The sequence below is a fragment of the Nomascus leucogenys genome, chromosome 15 (assembly GCF_006542625.1).
Source record: "Nomascus leucogenys isolate Asia chromosome 15, Asia_NLE_v1, whole genome shotgun sequence".
Taxonomy (NCBI): Eukaryota; Metazoa; Chordata; class Mammalia; order Primates; family Hylobatidae; genus Nomascus; species Nomascus leucogenys.
In genome coordinates this window covers 60,359,223-60,375,193 of record NC_044395.1, presented here as the reverse complement: position 1 = coordinate 60,375,193, position 15,971 = coordinate 60,359,223, and the positions used below count along the sequence as shown (strand labels likewise).

General features: G+C 45.3%; 2 protein-coding genes across 5 annotated transcripts in view; one reads left to right on the top strand and one right to left on the bottom strand.

Moving 5' to 3' along the window:
- THAP12 (THAP domain containing 12) overlaps nucleotides 1-3,425 on the bottom strand; it is a 31,236-nt gene extending 27,811 nt beyond the window's left edge. The window contains exon 1 of one of the 2 annotated variants that reach the window (XR_004033682.1): nucleotides 3,041-3,402. Coding sequence is in view for 1 of the 2 variants with exons in the window: in XM_030829642.1 (XP_030685502.1) it covers nucleotides 3,041-3,129 (89 nt within the window). In the remaining variant the exon portion in view is untranslated. Of the gene's footprint in view, nucleotides 1-3,040 lie in introns of both variants that reach the window. The other variant, XM_030829642.1, reaches the window with a different exon arrangement.
- Nucleotides 3,426-3,571: 146 nt separating this feature from the next.
- The window catches only part of GVQW3 (GVQW motif containing 3), a 38,744-nt gene continuing 26,344 nt past the window's right edge, over nucleotides 3,572-15,971 (top strand). For 2 of the 3 annotated variants that reach the window (XM_030829305.1, XM_012503005.2), the window contains exon 1: nucleotides 3,572-4,585. In XM_030829305.1, coding sequence (XP_030685165.1) covers nucleotides 4,121-4,585 — 465 coding nt within the window. In that variant the 5' untranslated portion in view covers nucleotides 3,572-4,120. The remainder of the gene's footprint in view (nucleotides 4,586-15,971) is intronic. The other variant, XM_012503002.2, reaches the window with a different exon arrangement.

Sequence of the window (15,971 nt, the reverse complement as noted above, 5' to 3'; positions counted from 1 at the left end):
CTATGAATGTGTGCACATTTGGTTTTTTTGAATATCAGTTTGCAATTCTTTGGATATACGCCTAGGAATGGAATTGCTGGGACACACGGTAATTCTACATCTAACTGCTACTTGTGGTTTTGATTTGAACTTCTCTAATAACGAGTGATGCTCAGCATCTTTTCATGTGCTTTTTAGCCATTTATATCTTTTGTTTAAAGAAGAAGTCCTTTGCCTATTTTAAAATTGGGTTGTCTTTTTGTTGCTGAATTGTAAGAGTTCTTTATATATTCTGGATACCAGACCCTAATCAAATGTATTATTTGCAAGTACCTTCTTCCATTCTTTTCACTTTCTTGGTAATGTTCTTTGACACACAAAAGTTTAATTTTGATGAAGTCCAATTAGTCTATTTTTCTTTTTACTGCATGTATTTTGGTGTCATATCTAAGAATGTAGTGCCAGCCAGGCACAGTGGCTCACACCTGTAATCCCAGCACTTTGGGAGAAGCCAAGGCGGGCAGATTACCTGAGATCAGGAGTTCGAGACTAGCTTGGCCAACATGGCGAAACTCCATCTCAACTAAAAAAAAATACAAAAATTAGCCAGGCATGGTGGTGGGCGCCTGCAATCCCAGCTACCTGGGAGGCTGAGTAGAATAGTTTGTGAACATCAGTGGCGGAGGTTGCAGTGAGCTGAGACTGTGCCACTGCACTCCAGCCTGGGCAACAGAGTGAGACTCTGTCTCAAAAAAACAAAAAACAAACAAGAATGTGCTGCCAAATCTAAAGTCATGAAGATTTACCTGTATTTTTTTCCTAAAAGTTTAATGATATGGCTCTTATAGTTAGGCCTTTGATCTAAATAAAAGTATAGGCCATTTGGAGTTCATTTCTGTATATGGTATGAAGAAAGACATCTGTTCTTTTTTTTTTTTTTTTCATCTATTCTTTTTTTCTTGAGACGGAGTCTTGCTCTGTCACCCTGACTGGAGTGCAGTGGCACCATCTCGGCTCACTGCAACCTCTGCCTCCCAGGTTCAAACGATTCTCATGTCTTGGCCTCCTGAGTAGCTGGACAGGCACGCACCACTGCGCTGAGCTAATTTTTGTATTTTTTAATAGAGACAGGGTTTCTCTATGTTGGCCAGGCTGGTCTCGAACTCCTGACCTCAAGTGATCTGCCTGCTTAGGCCTCCCAAAGTGCTGGGATTACAGGTGTGAGCCACCATGCCCGAGCTAGACATCTATTCTTGAATGTCTATCAGGCCTCTCAAACCCAAACTTTTAGTATTCCTCTACCAAATCTGCGCTTCCCAGTCTTCCCTATCTCAGCAAATGCTCACGTTAAAAACCTTGAAGTCGGCTGGGTGCGCTGGTTCAGAGCCTGTTCTAGCACTTTGGGAGACCGAGACAGGAGGATTGCTTGAAGCCAGGAGTTAAAGACCAACCTAGCCAACACAGATTTTTAAAATCTTGAAGTCGTCCTTGAGTTCTCTTTTTCTTTTACAATCTACCTCCAAACCATTAGCAAATCCTGTTGGCTTCACCTTCAAACCATATCTCAAATTTACCATCTCCTCCTCTCCTAATCTGGATTATTACAACAGCCTTTTAACTTGTCTTCCGGCTTTCACCTTTGCCTCCCCACAATCTAATGAGCAGCCACTGATCCTGTTAAAATTTAAGTCTCTGCTCTAAACCCTTCAATGACTTCCTATTTCACTCATAATAAAAACCATAGTGCCTTCCAAGACCTACAATGTCCTACCTAAAGAATTTGCCCCTACCATACACACACCTTTCTGCTCTCATCTCACCTCTCTCCCAGGACTCCTGGCTGCCCTGTCTTTGCCTTCTTTGGAATGCTGCCGCCCAAAGTATCTCCATGGCTGGCCCCTTCACCTGGTCTTTGCTCAAATTCACCTTCTTAGTGAGGCCTTCTCTAACCACTGTATTTAAAATACCAATTGTGCATCCCTTGATACTACTTATTCCCCTACCCTCTAACCTTTGTTTATTTTTCTCCACAGCATTTATCATCATCCGACACACTATGTATTTTACTTGTTTATCCCCCCCCATTAGAATGTAATCTTCGTGAAAGCAAGGACTTCGATTTGTTCATCTGTAACTCCCACTGCTCACAACAACGCCAAACACAAGTAGACCTTCAATAATTAATTGAATTAATAAATAACATAAATTATAGTCGCCCGTTGCTGTACCTGTTCCCTTAATGGACTGAGAGCTTTCTGCAAGCAGTGACACCCTTATTCACCCATGAACTCCCAGCACCTAACATTTGCGCTCGGCACATAGTAGGCATTGTTTTTAAATGAATGAACCAACAAGACAGGCCTATGAAACATCTCGGCCTTTCAAACACAGTCCCTATGCTATCATTCCCTAAATATAAGTCAGTGTGTGGGGCTTATCCGAAGGAAGAGGTTCCAATACCAATTCCCACGCCCTCACGCGTACACTCTGTTATCCCTACAATAACCAAGTGAGAAAATGAGTAACGGTGACAGCCAGAAAACGAACCCTGAACTGTGCAATGACAAGTCCGAAGGAGAAAGCAGTTGTGATGAGATGAAAGAAGGCAGCGGGACTCAAAACAGAAACACTGTCCCGGGGGTGGCGGCAAGGAGAGGGAAGGGCCCCAGAGGCCACAACCATAGAGTCCTGCTCTTTTGACAGCTAAGGAAACTAACGCCCAGAGAGGAAAGCGACTCCCTCGAGGTCACACAGCGAGTGAGCCACGGCGAGAACCCACAGCATCCCGCGTCCGCGCGCCGCCCCAGCTCCCTCGCGTTTGGGGTGGTGTCCTCCGCGCAGAGCCCCCACCAGCGCACGTGCGCCGAGGTCCCCGGACGCCCGCCCGCCCACGGCTCGGGGCCGGCTCCCCATCTCGGTCCAACGCTGGGGTCGACGGTAGTGCGCTGCGCCCGCCTCCTGCGCCCCTCTCAGCCAGCCCGGGAGCCCGCCCGGGTCCGGCGGCTGGCAGCGCTCACCGCGAAGGTGGGCCTGGGCCGCCCGCTCTGCGCCCGCCGCTTACCTGGCAGGGTCCCGCGGGAACCTGAAGAAGGCCAAGTCGGACTGCGTGCTCTTCCGCGTGCAGTTGGGTGCAGCGCAGAAGTTCGGCATCGTCGCCCGCCCGCCGGCCGACCCAGCCCTCCCCTCCCCGCCTCCTCAGGGCAGTCCGCCCGCCCGTCGGGGCCGGGGAGGGGAGCCAGGCCGGCCGGCCGGCTCGGCAGGGCCGACGCGCGGGGGAGGGGCGGGCGGGCTAGAAGCCGCGAGGGCCAGGAGGGGTGCCGCGGTCCGAGGCCGGGCTGGAGACGCGGCTCCACAGTGCTGTGAGCGGCCGGGAGGATTTACCGCCGCCGCCGCCGCTGGTGCACCTCCCGCCCGCCCGAGACGCTGCCGCCTCCTTCCCACAATGCACTCTGACGCCCGGGGGTGCCCTCTCTTCCCTCAGCCTTCCTCCCCCGCCCCTCCTTTCCGCCTTCTCAGCAGGCGGGCACGCGCAAGGTAGCGCGCCTGCCGGGGTGTGGCGAGGCGGAGGCGGGACCTGGCGCGCGCTGCCGCAGTGCGACTGCGCACAGTCTAATCCGCGCGGGGGGAGAGAATTGCGCATGCGCGCCTGTCTCCCGGGACGCTAGAGCAGGCGATAACCGGGCTGCTCCGGTAGGTTTGGCGTGCGCGGGTTTCTGCAGATCTAGGGCGAGCTTACACGTTACATCACCGATGCATCTCTTCTTGCTTGCTTAATTTGCCACCACTTAGGCCTTTCTTGCAGAATTCGCCATATACTCCTTAAGGGCCGCAGAATCGGAGCGACCTTGGTGACTGTCAAACTCGGCAGATGTGCGTGCACTGGTTTGATGCAGACGTGGTTGTAGGCGATTTAATTTTTCCCAGCTTTGCAGCGACTGTTGGCTTCCCAGAAGGGATCCCCCCAGCCTCGACTGGAAGCTGAGGGACAAAAATTCATAAAAGCAGTTACTCTTTCCCGGTCTGGCTTCTAGAAGAGCAAGAATAGCGATATGATTACATCTGCAGCCCTATAAAGATTGATCTGTCCGTCTTTCCCTTACAGTCGTGGTGTGTTAACGTTCCTGTGTTGTTCAGTGCCAGAATGAGTGACCGCTATTTAGAACAAAGGATTAGTATCAAATTTTGCGTGAAATTGAACAAGTCTGCAAGTGAGACCCACCATCTTTTAAAAGAAGCTTATGGGGATGAAGTCATGTCAAGGGCCAGAGTTTTTGACTGGCACAAAAGGTTTAAAGAAGGTCGGGAAGATGTTCGAGATGATGCCCGAAGTGGGCGTCCAGTCACCCACCGAACAGATGACAATATCCAGAAGGTCAAGGACTTGGTTTGTTCAAACAGGCAGTTAACCGTGAGGATGATGGCTGAAGAGTTAAATTTAGACAAAGAAACAGTTAGGCTCATTTTGAAAGAAAACTTGAACATGAGGAAGATTTCTGCAAAAGTTATTTCGGGTGTTTTGAAGGGTGAGCCTAAACCACAAAAACTTGACTTTCGGTCCGATCTTTCAAAGGAAACTAGGAAAAATAGCTCATGTTTGAGGAAAAAGGTAACAGGTTCTGAAACATGGAGTTATCTCCAGGGTGAAGCTGGTGGGGAAATGCCCCTGCCGGTATCCCATCCCAGAGTCCAGTACCCTGCCAGCCAGCTTCTGCAGGCGTCATCTTCAACAAGCCTTCCCCCCAGGGTAGCTGAGAATTGGTTCACCCCATGGTGAGAGGAATGTGAGTTAGCTGAACCAGAACTAGGATGCTGCCTCACTGTTAGGCACCTTCTTTGGCTGCTCACCTATTTTTCAGTCTTCACCACTCCTCCCTATGTGCCATGGCCCTCCTCATTACTCTTTGCTGGACTCTTGGACCATTTTCCTTGCTGTTCTCCATAACTTTGAAAAACTTTTGGCTGTTCCCTTCTGGTATTTGCTTGTTCTTGATTTCTTTTGCTCAACAAGTTTGGATTTCTTCTCTGCCCAGACCTTAGCTCATTGTGGCTGTCCTGTTCGTTTGTTCTCAACATTCTGCTTCAGAGGATCATGCCAGTGAGAAGAGAGGAACAGAATCTCCTGGAATCTGTATCTCTGTGCCCAGGGAGGCATGCTTTTCTGGGTGGACCCCAAAGGAAGGCTTACAGTTTCAGCCTGCTTCGCAGTCAGGGCCTGAGGTATGGTACAGAAGGTAGTGGTATGCTGGTACTACTGAACAGTGCTGGGCCTAGGGGCTGATCTGGCCCAGATGACTCAGTAGGCGCCCCTTAGGAATCAGGGATTGGCCACCAATACTGATCTTCTCACAGGCCTACACCTCACAGAAGAGCTGGGTTTGTTTCATTCTAGTCCTATGCTTTGGACCTCCAGTCATTTGGGTATCACCCCTGTTGGAAGAGGAGGATCTGGTGCTAGAAAATATAAACCCGGGCACCCAGGCCTAGGCTGTGATGTGTAGGGAGGAAGACCAGGTGGCTCTCTAGTCCCTGAATTAAGGGAGCCTGCTGCCTATATGCGGATTCCCACACAGCAGCCTGTTTTTAGTAACTAATGCTTATAGTTTTGAGAACTTGCTGTTTTTAGAACACTGCTGGGCATTGACAATGTGGAAGTTATGAACAAGATCTCCAAGGGCTGATGGGCTTCATGGATGAGATGGTTCTTGAACTGGATCCATGAGGATGGGTGAGACGGGGCTGTGAAATTAGGGAAAGCTTCCGGGGCAGGTGGAACAGCATGAGGCTTCTAACCTGCATCAGTAGAAAATGACACTGGCCAGGTGCGGTGAATCATGCCTGTAATCCCAGCACTTTGGGAGGCTGAGGTGGACGGATCACAAGGTCAAGAGATCGAGACCATCCTGGCCAACATGGTGAAACCCCGTCTCTACTAAAAATACAAAAATTAGCTGGGCATGGTGGTGCGCGCCTGTAGTCCCAACTAGTCAGTAGGCTGAGGCAGGAGAATCTCTTGAACCCGGAAGGCAGAGGTTGCAGTGAGCCGAGATTGTGCCACTGCACTCCAACCTGGCGACAGAGCTAGACTCTGTCTCAAAAAAAAAAAAAAAAAGGAATTAGAAAATGATGACACTATGGGCTAAAATAACAAAGTTTAAAGAGGAAGATAATGGTGTTGTAGCAGATGAACAATTTGGGATAATTTGCTTTCTCTCCTAAGTCTCCAACTCTGTGCCACTTGTTGTTAAATTGCTTCCCCTGAGTCTGTGAATAGGTTTGTAACAACCAATTTGATATCTGATTTTCCATTTGGACCCCAACAAGCAGTTTCTGCAAGTTCAAACTCTGTCTCTTCTCTTCCTGCCTCTTCTAGGATTTATGGAATGGAACTTTTCCCAAGTGGGTTCCAAGTAATACCACATAGACTGGAAACATTCAGGGGGCAGGGGTTTGGTAATAGCATTTCACAGAATTGGCCAGTCTTTGTTTTACTCAAGGATTTTTAGATAAAACAGCTCCTCTTAAACAATATTGCTTGATAGTAGAGGCACAACACTCATTCATCACAGTTACTTTTAGTGCTGTTCTTTCACTTTCTCTACTCACCTCCAAAAATTACAAGTTCCTCATTAACACCTGTTTTTGTTTTGTTTTGTTTTTTGAGACGGAGTCTTGCTCTGCTACCCAGGCTGGAGTGCAGTGGCACGATCTCCGCTCACTACAACCTCCGCCTCTCAGGTTCACATGTTTTTCCTGCCTCAGCCTCCCGAGTAGCTGGGATTACAGGTGCAGGCTGCTACACCCGGCTATTTTTTGTAATTTTAGTAGAGGTGGGGTTTCACCATGTTGGCCAGGCTGGTCTTGAACTTCTGACCTCAGGTGATCCACCCACCTCGGCGTCCCAAAGTGCTGGGATCACAGGCGTGAGCCACCACGCCAGGTCAACACCTGTTAGTTTTGAGGCACCTTGAAAGCTAGACCTTGTCCCACAAAGAGAAGATACTATATAAGAAAACTCTTAAACCAAGCAGCAGCTTATAGACCTCCAGCTCCTTAACAGTTTCTAGACATTCCATTTCAGGACCATTAAGTCTTCCTACATCAGATGCGACTCTAGGTTGCCCACAAGCACTTGACACTAAGGACACTGCACTTTAGGAACAAAGTCCCCACCACTAGTTCTTGCAGCTTTGTTGCTGAACCTCATATTAATCCTTGCTAGTGGTAATTGTTGCAGATTTATATGCTCCTGGACCCAGGCCAGGATCCCACAACCATACCTACAGGAGTTGTTTCTAACCTGTTATAAAACAGAGGTCCTGAGACAACTTACTTCTGGATTTTATTCCAGTCCTATGAACAGGGCTGGTGTGTCCCTGCCAATGATGCTGGACCAAGACCCATGGTGAAGTATAGAGTACCAGAAGCTATGTTGGTTCAGACATGGTTTAGACACAGCAACCAGAAGCAGGTAATTAGGAGTGTGAATTCAAATGGTTCCAATTGGCTATAATGAAAAGGACTTATCCAGAGCAAACCATTCACATTTGGCTGCTCAGAATCTCTAAACCCAAGGGTAGAGCATGATCTAGGCATCTCCAAATAGGAAAGTTCTTATATGAGTACTCCTAATGTGCCCACCCACCACATCTATTTTATTGCTGATGCACGTTTTGCCCTGGCCTGCACCTTGCTGCCTAGGCCTCTTGAGCTCCTGGTCCCGTAGTCTCACACATTCAGCTATGTGTCTGTCACACCCCAGGCTCTTGTCCGTGACTATTTTCAGACACCTCTCAGTTTATTCTCCACAGTTTGCTCTTACTCCTCTCTTTCCTTGTTGCTTTGTTTTCTGGTCCTGGGTCACATCTTCAGTAGCTGCTTTTGGTCACTTTGGTGTGCTGATCCTTGTATTGACCTTTGGGTCATGGTTTTCCACTTAAATTACAACTCTTCTCTCTGATTTTTTAGATCCTTTCAGCTCCTCACTTCAGCTGCTGAGTAAGGAAATTGTCTGCTCCAGCCTTGGCGCCAGGTTGCCTTCCTATCTTAAAGAAGCAGGGTGGGGTGACATGGGGGAATTATGTGCTGATTTTGTTTTTTCTAAGGGACATGGGCACCTTAGCCACCCTCAGTTGTGCTCCCCAGAGGCACCCAGTGTCACCAGGAGGCAATATGGTTACCTCTAGTAGCAAGAGTCATGAAACTTTTTCAGAGCTATAACATCCAAAGACCATTCTCCTAGCAACTGTATTTTCCCTGGCAGGAGAAGCTCCACCTAACCACAAGAGATCAAGCCTGGCTTTCTGTGGGATGTCAGTAGGAGAGCTGGCCATCTGCAAACTTTCTCAAGCTTAACACTATCGGTCAATGACTCCGTTTGGCTTTCAGGTTGATCTTTGTCCCCGCCCCCACGCTCATTCTAATTCAAAGTCCACATGGAATGTTTTATGCCACAGCTGAGAGTCTAAGAGGAATACATGCCTTCCGGAGCAGGTCATCCTAACACTGATTTTATGCAATTCTCCCCTTCCATCACCCCACCCTACCTTGCTTCATTTGCCCCACTAGTAATGATCAAAAAGAGAAAATAAAATGTTCACCAAATCTGTGACTTAGAAAAACATGTGGAGGGTTCAGCCATCTTCTGAATTCTGATCCTCACTGAGTCCTCATTGAAATGTTATCATTTGGGGAAGAATGTTTACCTGGGGCCTCCTTCCCAGAACCTTTTTTTCAGATCAATTTTTTAGTCAAAGTCTAGACTTGCCTTTGGAAATGCCTGGATCAATCTGGATGCTAAATGACTTGAGGACACCTAATAATGGAATGGGGTACTACTGGGGAATTGTCTGTCATTGCATTACAAATGCTGCTCAGCCTCCCTGCCATTTTCAGACATCATCACCAGCGAGTTTCACTAGGCTCTTTGGGATTGGGTCTCAGCGGTGTCCCATGTGACTCAATGAGAGCCCACCTTTGCTGCTAAATTGTGTATGTTACCCTGCATTCTCCAATTGCTTCTTCTTCAGTCAGCCCACCCAGATTTTACCAGGCGTTTATATCTTTTCTGAGGTAACCATCATGTATTTATGTTCTACAGTGTCTCCCTTATCAGATCCTTGCAAATACTATCCTAGTTGAATCACCCCTTTCCCAGTATTAATATCCAGAAACAAAAAATCTATAGTGGGGAGCTCCAGTGGGTCCCCTCCAAGGACTCACTTGGGCATAGTCCAGTGGTCAACGGACTTCTGTAAAGGAGTCTTTATGGGCCATATGGTCTCTTTTGCCACTAAATATTTTAGTGCAAAAGCAGACATAGTTAATATAGAAACAGATGAGCACAGCTGTGTTCCAATAAAACTTCATAGTCGGGCGTGGTGGCTCATGCCTGTAATCCCAGCACTTTGGGAGGCCGAGGCAGGCAGATCACGAGGTCAGGAGATCGAGACCATGGTGAAACCCCGTCTCTACTAAAAATACAAAAAATTAGCTGGGCGCAGTGGCGGGCACCTGTAGTCCCTGCTACTCAGGAGGCTGAGGCAGGAGAATGGCGTGAACCCGGGAGGCGGAGCTTGCAGTGAGCCGAGATTGCGCCACTGCACTCCAGCCTGGGCGACAGAGCGAGACTCCATCTCAAAAAAAAAAAAAAAAAAAAAACTATAAATGGATACTAGAATTTGAATTTTATACAGTTTTTACAAAACACTATTTTGATTTTTTTAAACCATTGAAAAATGTTAAAAAGAGGCCGGGCACGGTGGCTCAGACCTGTAATCCCAGCACTTTGGGAGGCCGAGGCGGGTGGATCACCTGAGGTCAGGAGCTCAAGACCAGCTTGGCTAACATGGTGAAACCTCGTCTCTACTAAAAATATAAAAATTAGCTGGGCGTGGTGGTGTGTGTCTGTAATCCCGGCCACCTGAGAGGCTGAGGCAGGAGAATCGCTTGAACCCGGGAGGCTGCAGTGATCTAAGATCTCGCCACTACTCCAGCCTGGGCAACAGAGCGAAACTCCATCTCAAAAAAAAAAAAAAAAAAAAAAAAAAAAAGTTAGACATTCTTAGCTTTTAGGCCATAGAAAAACAGATGGCAGGACAGATTTGGCCCATGGGCTATAATTGATATAACCCCCAGTCTAGTGTATATAAAGTGTGTATATAAAAATGACAGATGATTATTTTCCATCAATAACATTATTAATGCCACATTGATCTGGCAGTGTCTGACAATTTATTTGTAGAAATTGTGGGCCAGGCACGAGGGCTCATGTCTGTAATCCTAGCACTTTGGGAGGTGGAGGCAGGCAGATTGCTTGAGGCCAGAAATTAGAGACCAACCTGGGCCAACATGGTGAAACCCTGTCTTTACAAAAAAATACAAAAATTAGCCTGGCATGGTGGCACGTGGCTGTAGTCCCAGCTACTTGCAGGGCTGAGGCAGGAGGATCACTTGAGCCCAGGAGGTCCAGGCTGCAGTGAGCCATGATCGTGCTACTGCACTACAGCCTGGGCAACAGAGTGAGACCCTGTCTCAAACAAAAAAAATTGTGGAATGTTGGAGGGAATCTGTGGAGCCAGGAGAGTAAACTAAAGCTGAATGATTGGCTATTTTACCTTGAAACATTCTGGTTCACAAAATAAATTTTATGCTGTTTTTGACTAAAAATGATATTATAAAACCACCTATATTATTCCCATGTAAAATATCAAAACCAGTGTTGGCAACACTGAAACTGATGCCAAGCTGCAACCAACAATAATAGAATGAACTGAAGGTAGTCCCAAAAATGATTTGACCATGGGTAGCATTTGAATAAGCTTATGTTACCACCTATTAAAGTGTGTACTATGGAGCTGACAAAACTCACTGAAATGTATTTTTTGCATGCTTGCAAATATATATATGTATTACAGATACATATGTGTATTTGCACCTTGCAACTGGTGCTGAGATGTGTCCTTTTAGGTAAGTGTATTTGTCTTTTCCCCTAGAGGGCTCTTTATTGTGTCACCTTTATTTAAACTGATTTTCCAAAGTTGTAGTAGAATCTCAGCATTGAACAGACCGTTACAACAGTGTCTGATCCAGCCAGTCATGTTTCCTATGAGTTCAGGAGTAACTAAACCCTACAGCTGCTGAAAGATTGCATCTGAAAGAAGATTCTGTGTTAATTCACTCAACAAATTTTTATTGAGTGGCTGTACGTGCCAGATGCTATCTTGTGTGTCGGGATACAGCAGTGGACAAAATAGACACAGGCTGTGGATTAGATGGTCTGAAATCTAATTATATTACTCTTCACTCTTGCAAACTTTCTGTTCCGTGTGGGCACACTAACCCATTGTTAACTGCATACCTGGAAATAGGTATGACCGTTGCCACATGCCTTTGTACTCTGGTTTTGATGCCTCTCCAGCTGCATTAATAATTTGAGGACTGCGTATTTCATTTAACTTTTATTATCCTTTAGACAGATCTATATTGGTAGAAAAACACACTGGCAATGTTGGAAGTGTAGACTGGCAGTGGTTTTCTGAAAAGCAATTTGGCAATATCTATCAGGAGCTTTAAAAATGTTTAGATCCTCTGATCCTCCAATTCCACTTCTGGGAATCTGTCCTAAAGAAATAGTCTAAAAGGTGGGCAAAATCAATGCTTAACAATCTTAAAGTCCAACAGTAGAAAATTAATTAAGTAAATTACAGTATGACTATCCAGTAGACCGTTGTGCCATCATTATAATTTATGTTTCTGAAGAGTATTTGACAGCATGGCAAAGTGCTTATAGTGTTAAGTGAAAAGAGTGATATACAAAATTGTATGTATAAATCCAAAAAATGTCTTTTAAAAAGACGGAAAGGATATGCAAACTCTGGGTAGTTGAATTATGGGTTTTCCTGGTTTTATGCTTTAAAAAAATTTCTCCAGTGTATTATTACTTGTATTATCAGTAAAAATCAATAGCATCTAGAGCTGGCAGTGGAGAGACTGAGGCCAGATCACTAGTTTGGTCCATGAAGAATTAACTGGCTGGGTGGACACAGAGGCTGTATGATCTTGTGTTGGCAGCAAGGCTGGGACAGAAGGGAAAAGGACCTGCCCAGGAGGAGAAGGGACCGTGTGACTATGTGACCATAATCCCTACAAAACACAAAATGTTAAGGGAAGACACCGTGGGTGGCATGCTCTTGTGATGTAGTCGTAGGTAGGTAAAAGAGCACTTATGAATCAAGTATATTCTGACAAGTGGAAAAGGATATGAATGCTCTCCTGGGTAAAATTAACCTCCTTTGCATTTCATTCTCACATTCTCGCACAAAATGAATTCTCGAGATGGATTTTATAATAGCTGATTCTCTGAAGAATCCCTGAGACTTCGTATGATTCTTTAGTATAGCAGTGGCTTTCGATGTGCCAAGTCTACCTCCTCTCATACTGGGACACTCAAGCAACACAGACGTACACTGGAATTTTGGGTATTCTATACTGAGAATACTGCACACATACCATTAGTCATCTTAATGTTGTAACTTACCAAACTCTTAAGGTTTGCAAATGTGATTTTGTTGGCATCTAGAACCAGTGTATTTTTTATTTATGTCTGAAAAATAATCATTGTGGGGTTTTAAAATGAAAAATCATGTAGCTAATGCCTATCCGTAGATGAAATTGTTATGTTGGGAAAATGTGTACTTAATCTTTGCTTTAGTAAAATGATTATTAAAAAAATGTTAAATGTCTCCTCAGTGAAATTTTAAACCTCCAAATGAGTACACAAGGTAAATACATATTTTATAGGCCTATAGCTCATATAATTGCCAAGCTGAAAGAGTTCTTTAAGATCTAAGTATAAGTCCTCTGGTCTATAGAATGAATGAGTGAGGCCTGGGTTTCAGTTCTGGCTTCTTAACTAGCTATGTAACTTTGGGCAGTTCGTTTGTACCCTCTAAGGTTGTCAGTTAATTCATCTGTAAAAGGGAAATAATGCCATCTATCTCATGGAGTTGTTCATTTTGTTCATTTCAACAATATTTATTGAGTGCTTATCTATGATGCTGTTCTAGATACAATAAACAAGACCCCAAGAAATGTTCCTCCTCTTGAGCACACATTTCAGTGAGGGAGACAGACAAGAAATAAGATAAATTAGTAGGCCGGGCGCGGTGGCTCACGCCTGTAATCCCAGCACTTTGGGAGGCCAAGGCGGGCGGATCACGAGGTCAGGAGATCAAGACCACGGTGAAACCCCGTCTCTACTAAAAAAATACAAAAAAAATTAGCTGGGCGTGGTGGCGGGTGCCTGTAGTCCCAGCTACTTGGGAGGCTGAGGCAGGAGAATGGCGTGAACCCAGGAGGTGGAGCTTGTAGTGAGCCGAGACTGCGCCACTGCACTCCAGCCTAGGCGACAGAGCGAGACTCCGTCTCAAAAAAAAAAAAAAAAAAGATAAATTAGTAAAAATATCTGTTAGATAGTGATTATTAGATGTGAGGCTTACGTTAAACAGTGTATATGAGGCACACAGCACAACACCTGGCATGGAGTACGTGCTCAGTAGAGAATAATTTCTTCTGTTTCTTGAGGCTTCCTAACAGCTCCGGAATTACCCTACAACATGGTGGTAGTTGGCAAGAAGCCTGACTCATTGCTTTCTATCTCTTGCCAGTTAAGGCCTAAACCTGTTTTTGCTTAAGAAGACAAAAGAATTCTTACAGTGGTGTTTTGTACTTCCTATATGGCAGATTAATCAAGGCGGTGCCTAAACACTGTTGATAAATGACCTTTTCTGGAGCCAGTTGGCAGGAGTCCTTGCCTGGGGCGGGATGGCAGGTGTTAAGTCCACAAAGACAAATGCATAGTGTCATTGCTATTTAAGCAAAACAGTCTAGAAGACCGAAACGGCTGTTTCTCTTAAAGAAAAGATGTGTGCCCTATGTCCTGGGCCAAACGCTGGAGCACTGAGCAAAGTTTGCAGTATTAGAAGGAAACTGCCTACTGCATTATTTATGGGAGACCAGGGCATTGACAGAAAGCCAGGAAAAGGAGAGTTTAATGCTTTGCGGTTTTGATATTTTTGTCCATTATAGAAAATTTGGAAAGTTTAGAAATGTTTAAAGAAGCAGCCAGAAGTCCACTCCTAGAGTTCGGGTCTTTCATCAGACCCATCTGCTTGCCTCAGCTTCCTCCTTCAAAAACATCCAGCCAGGCTGGATGCGGTGGCTCATACCTGTAATCCCACCACTTTGGGAGGCTGAGGCAGGCAGATCACTTGAGGTAAGGAGTTCGAGACCAACCTGGCCAACATGGTAAAACCCCGTCTCTACTAAAAATACAAAAATTAGCCGGTCGTGGTGGTGCACACCTGTAATCCCAGCTACTTAGGAGGCTGAGGCAGGAGAATCACTTGGACCTGGGAGGTGGAGGTTGCAGTGAGCTGAGATCGTGCCATTGCACTCCAGGCCAGGTGACAGAGTGAGACTCTGTCTCAAAAAAAAAAACAAAAAAAAACAGTGAACAGTCATTTACTGAACTCCTTCTTCAAGCCTGGGCCTGCACTAGGCACAGAGTATAGCCCTTGTCCTTGGGCAGTGCCCAGCTTTGTGGGTTAGGGAAAGGGCCAGAGGTGGAGAGGAGCCCCAAGAAAGGGTTCCTACCTTAGACTGTCAATTTTTCCCAGAGGACAGAGCTAAGGAACAAACTTTTGTAAAGAATTGAAACAAAAAGTTGTAATCATCAACTGAGGGTGATTGTGAAAAAGAGACAGTGGACTGTAAAGAAGCAAAACACAGAACGATGGTAACTGTAGCTCTTCTTATGTAAGAGAGCCTGGAGCTCTGTCCACAAGGATTTAGTGTGTAATATTACCTCTCAGAAGAAACTGGACTTGAGACTGCGGGCCAGTACCCCTGTACCTTGCATTAAGAACCTGATAAGTGAAAATTCAGAATTACAACCCAAACTCAATGAGGGAATTGGCCCAGGGAGGTTGAGTGATTTTCTTGAATCACACATTTAGTTGGTGGCAGAGCCAGGATAATAATGAAGGACTTTGAACTTCGCTCAGTCCGTGAGTTTTTTCTATTACTCCATCAGTAAATATTTCCTTTACTAAAATGTACATTCTTATGATATCTTTAAAATCATGCTCACCCTTGCATTTAACAAATGATTTACCGACAGTTGATTTACATACAATTTTTAAGGAACATATTTATAGCATAGAAAGTGGTGCAGAGGGTTTTACCAAATTTCTCTGGGGTGTCCAGGTCCCCTGGTCCTTCCAGAGCTCTGTATTCATAAGTAAATGTTGGCATTCTGTCATCCATTTTTTTCCAGATGTTCTTCCCAAGTAGTGTGTTATGTTTTGTGTTTTTAATATTTCTCATATACGTTTTTAAAAATCTGGGCACATAAATCCTAATAAAGCTCTCAACTATCTCCTCTGTGCTGTCTCAAATTTCTGAGTATGCTTATATTCATGACACAGTGTCTGAAGTCATGAATGCTATCACGTAATTAGGACTTACATCCCTAAACCCCAGTCTTATGTTTCTAGATGTTCTGAAAATTCTTTACACTTCACTTATAAATGCCACTATACTGTGCCATGACATTTCCATAGTAACATATATTTCAAACATGAAAACAGGAAGTCCAAGGAAAAGGGAAGTTGGTTTCCAATGCATAAATAAAAAAATTAAAAATTGTAGAATACATAAAATGAGGTGATGGGTGTAGTACAAGGGGATACAATTAGGGGACTGTATATTTTATTCTACTTTGACCTCTTCTGAACAGAATGTTCCTGTAGGCTCACCTTAGGGATGGGCAGTATCTACCACCCACCCAGTGGCCCAATCTTGGAATCATGCTTTCTTTGACCCTGACATCCTGGCAGGTCCATGTGATTTCCCTAACATCTCTTATTGTCACCTACTGCAACTGGACAGGGGTGGTCACCCACCTCTCACCTCACTGTCTGAAGACCATCCCC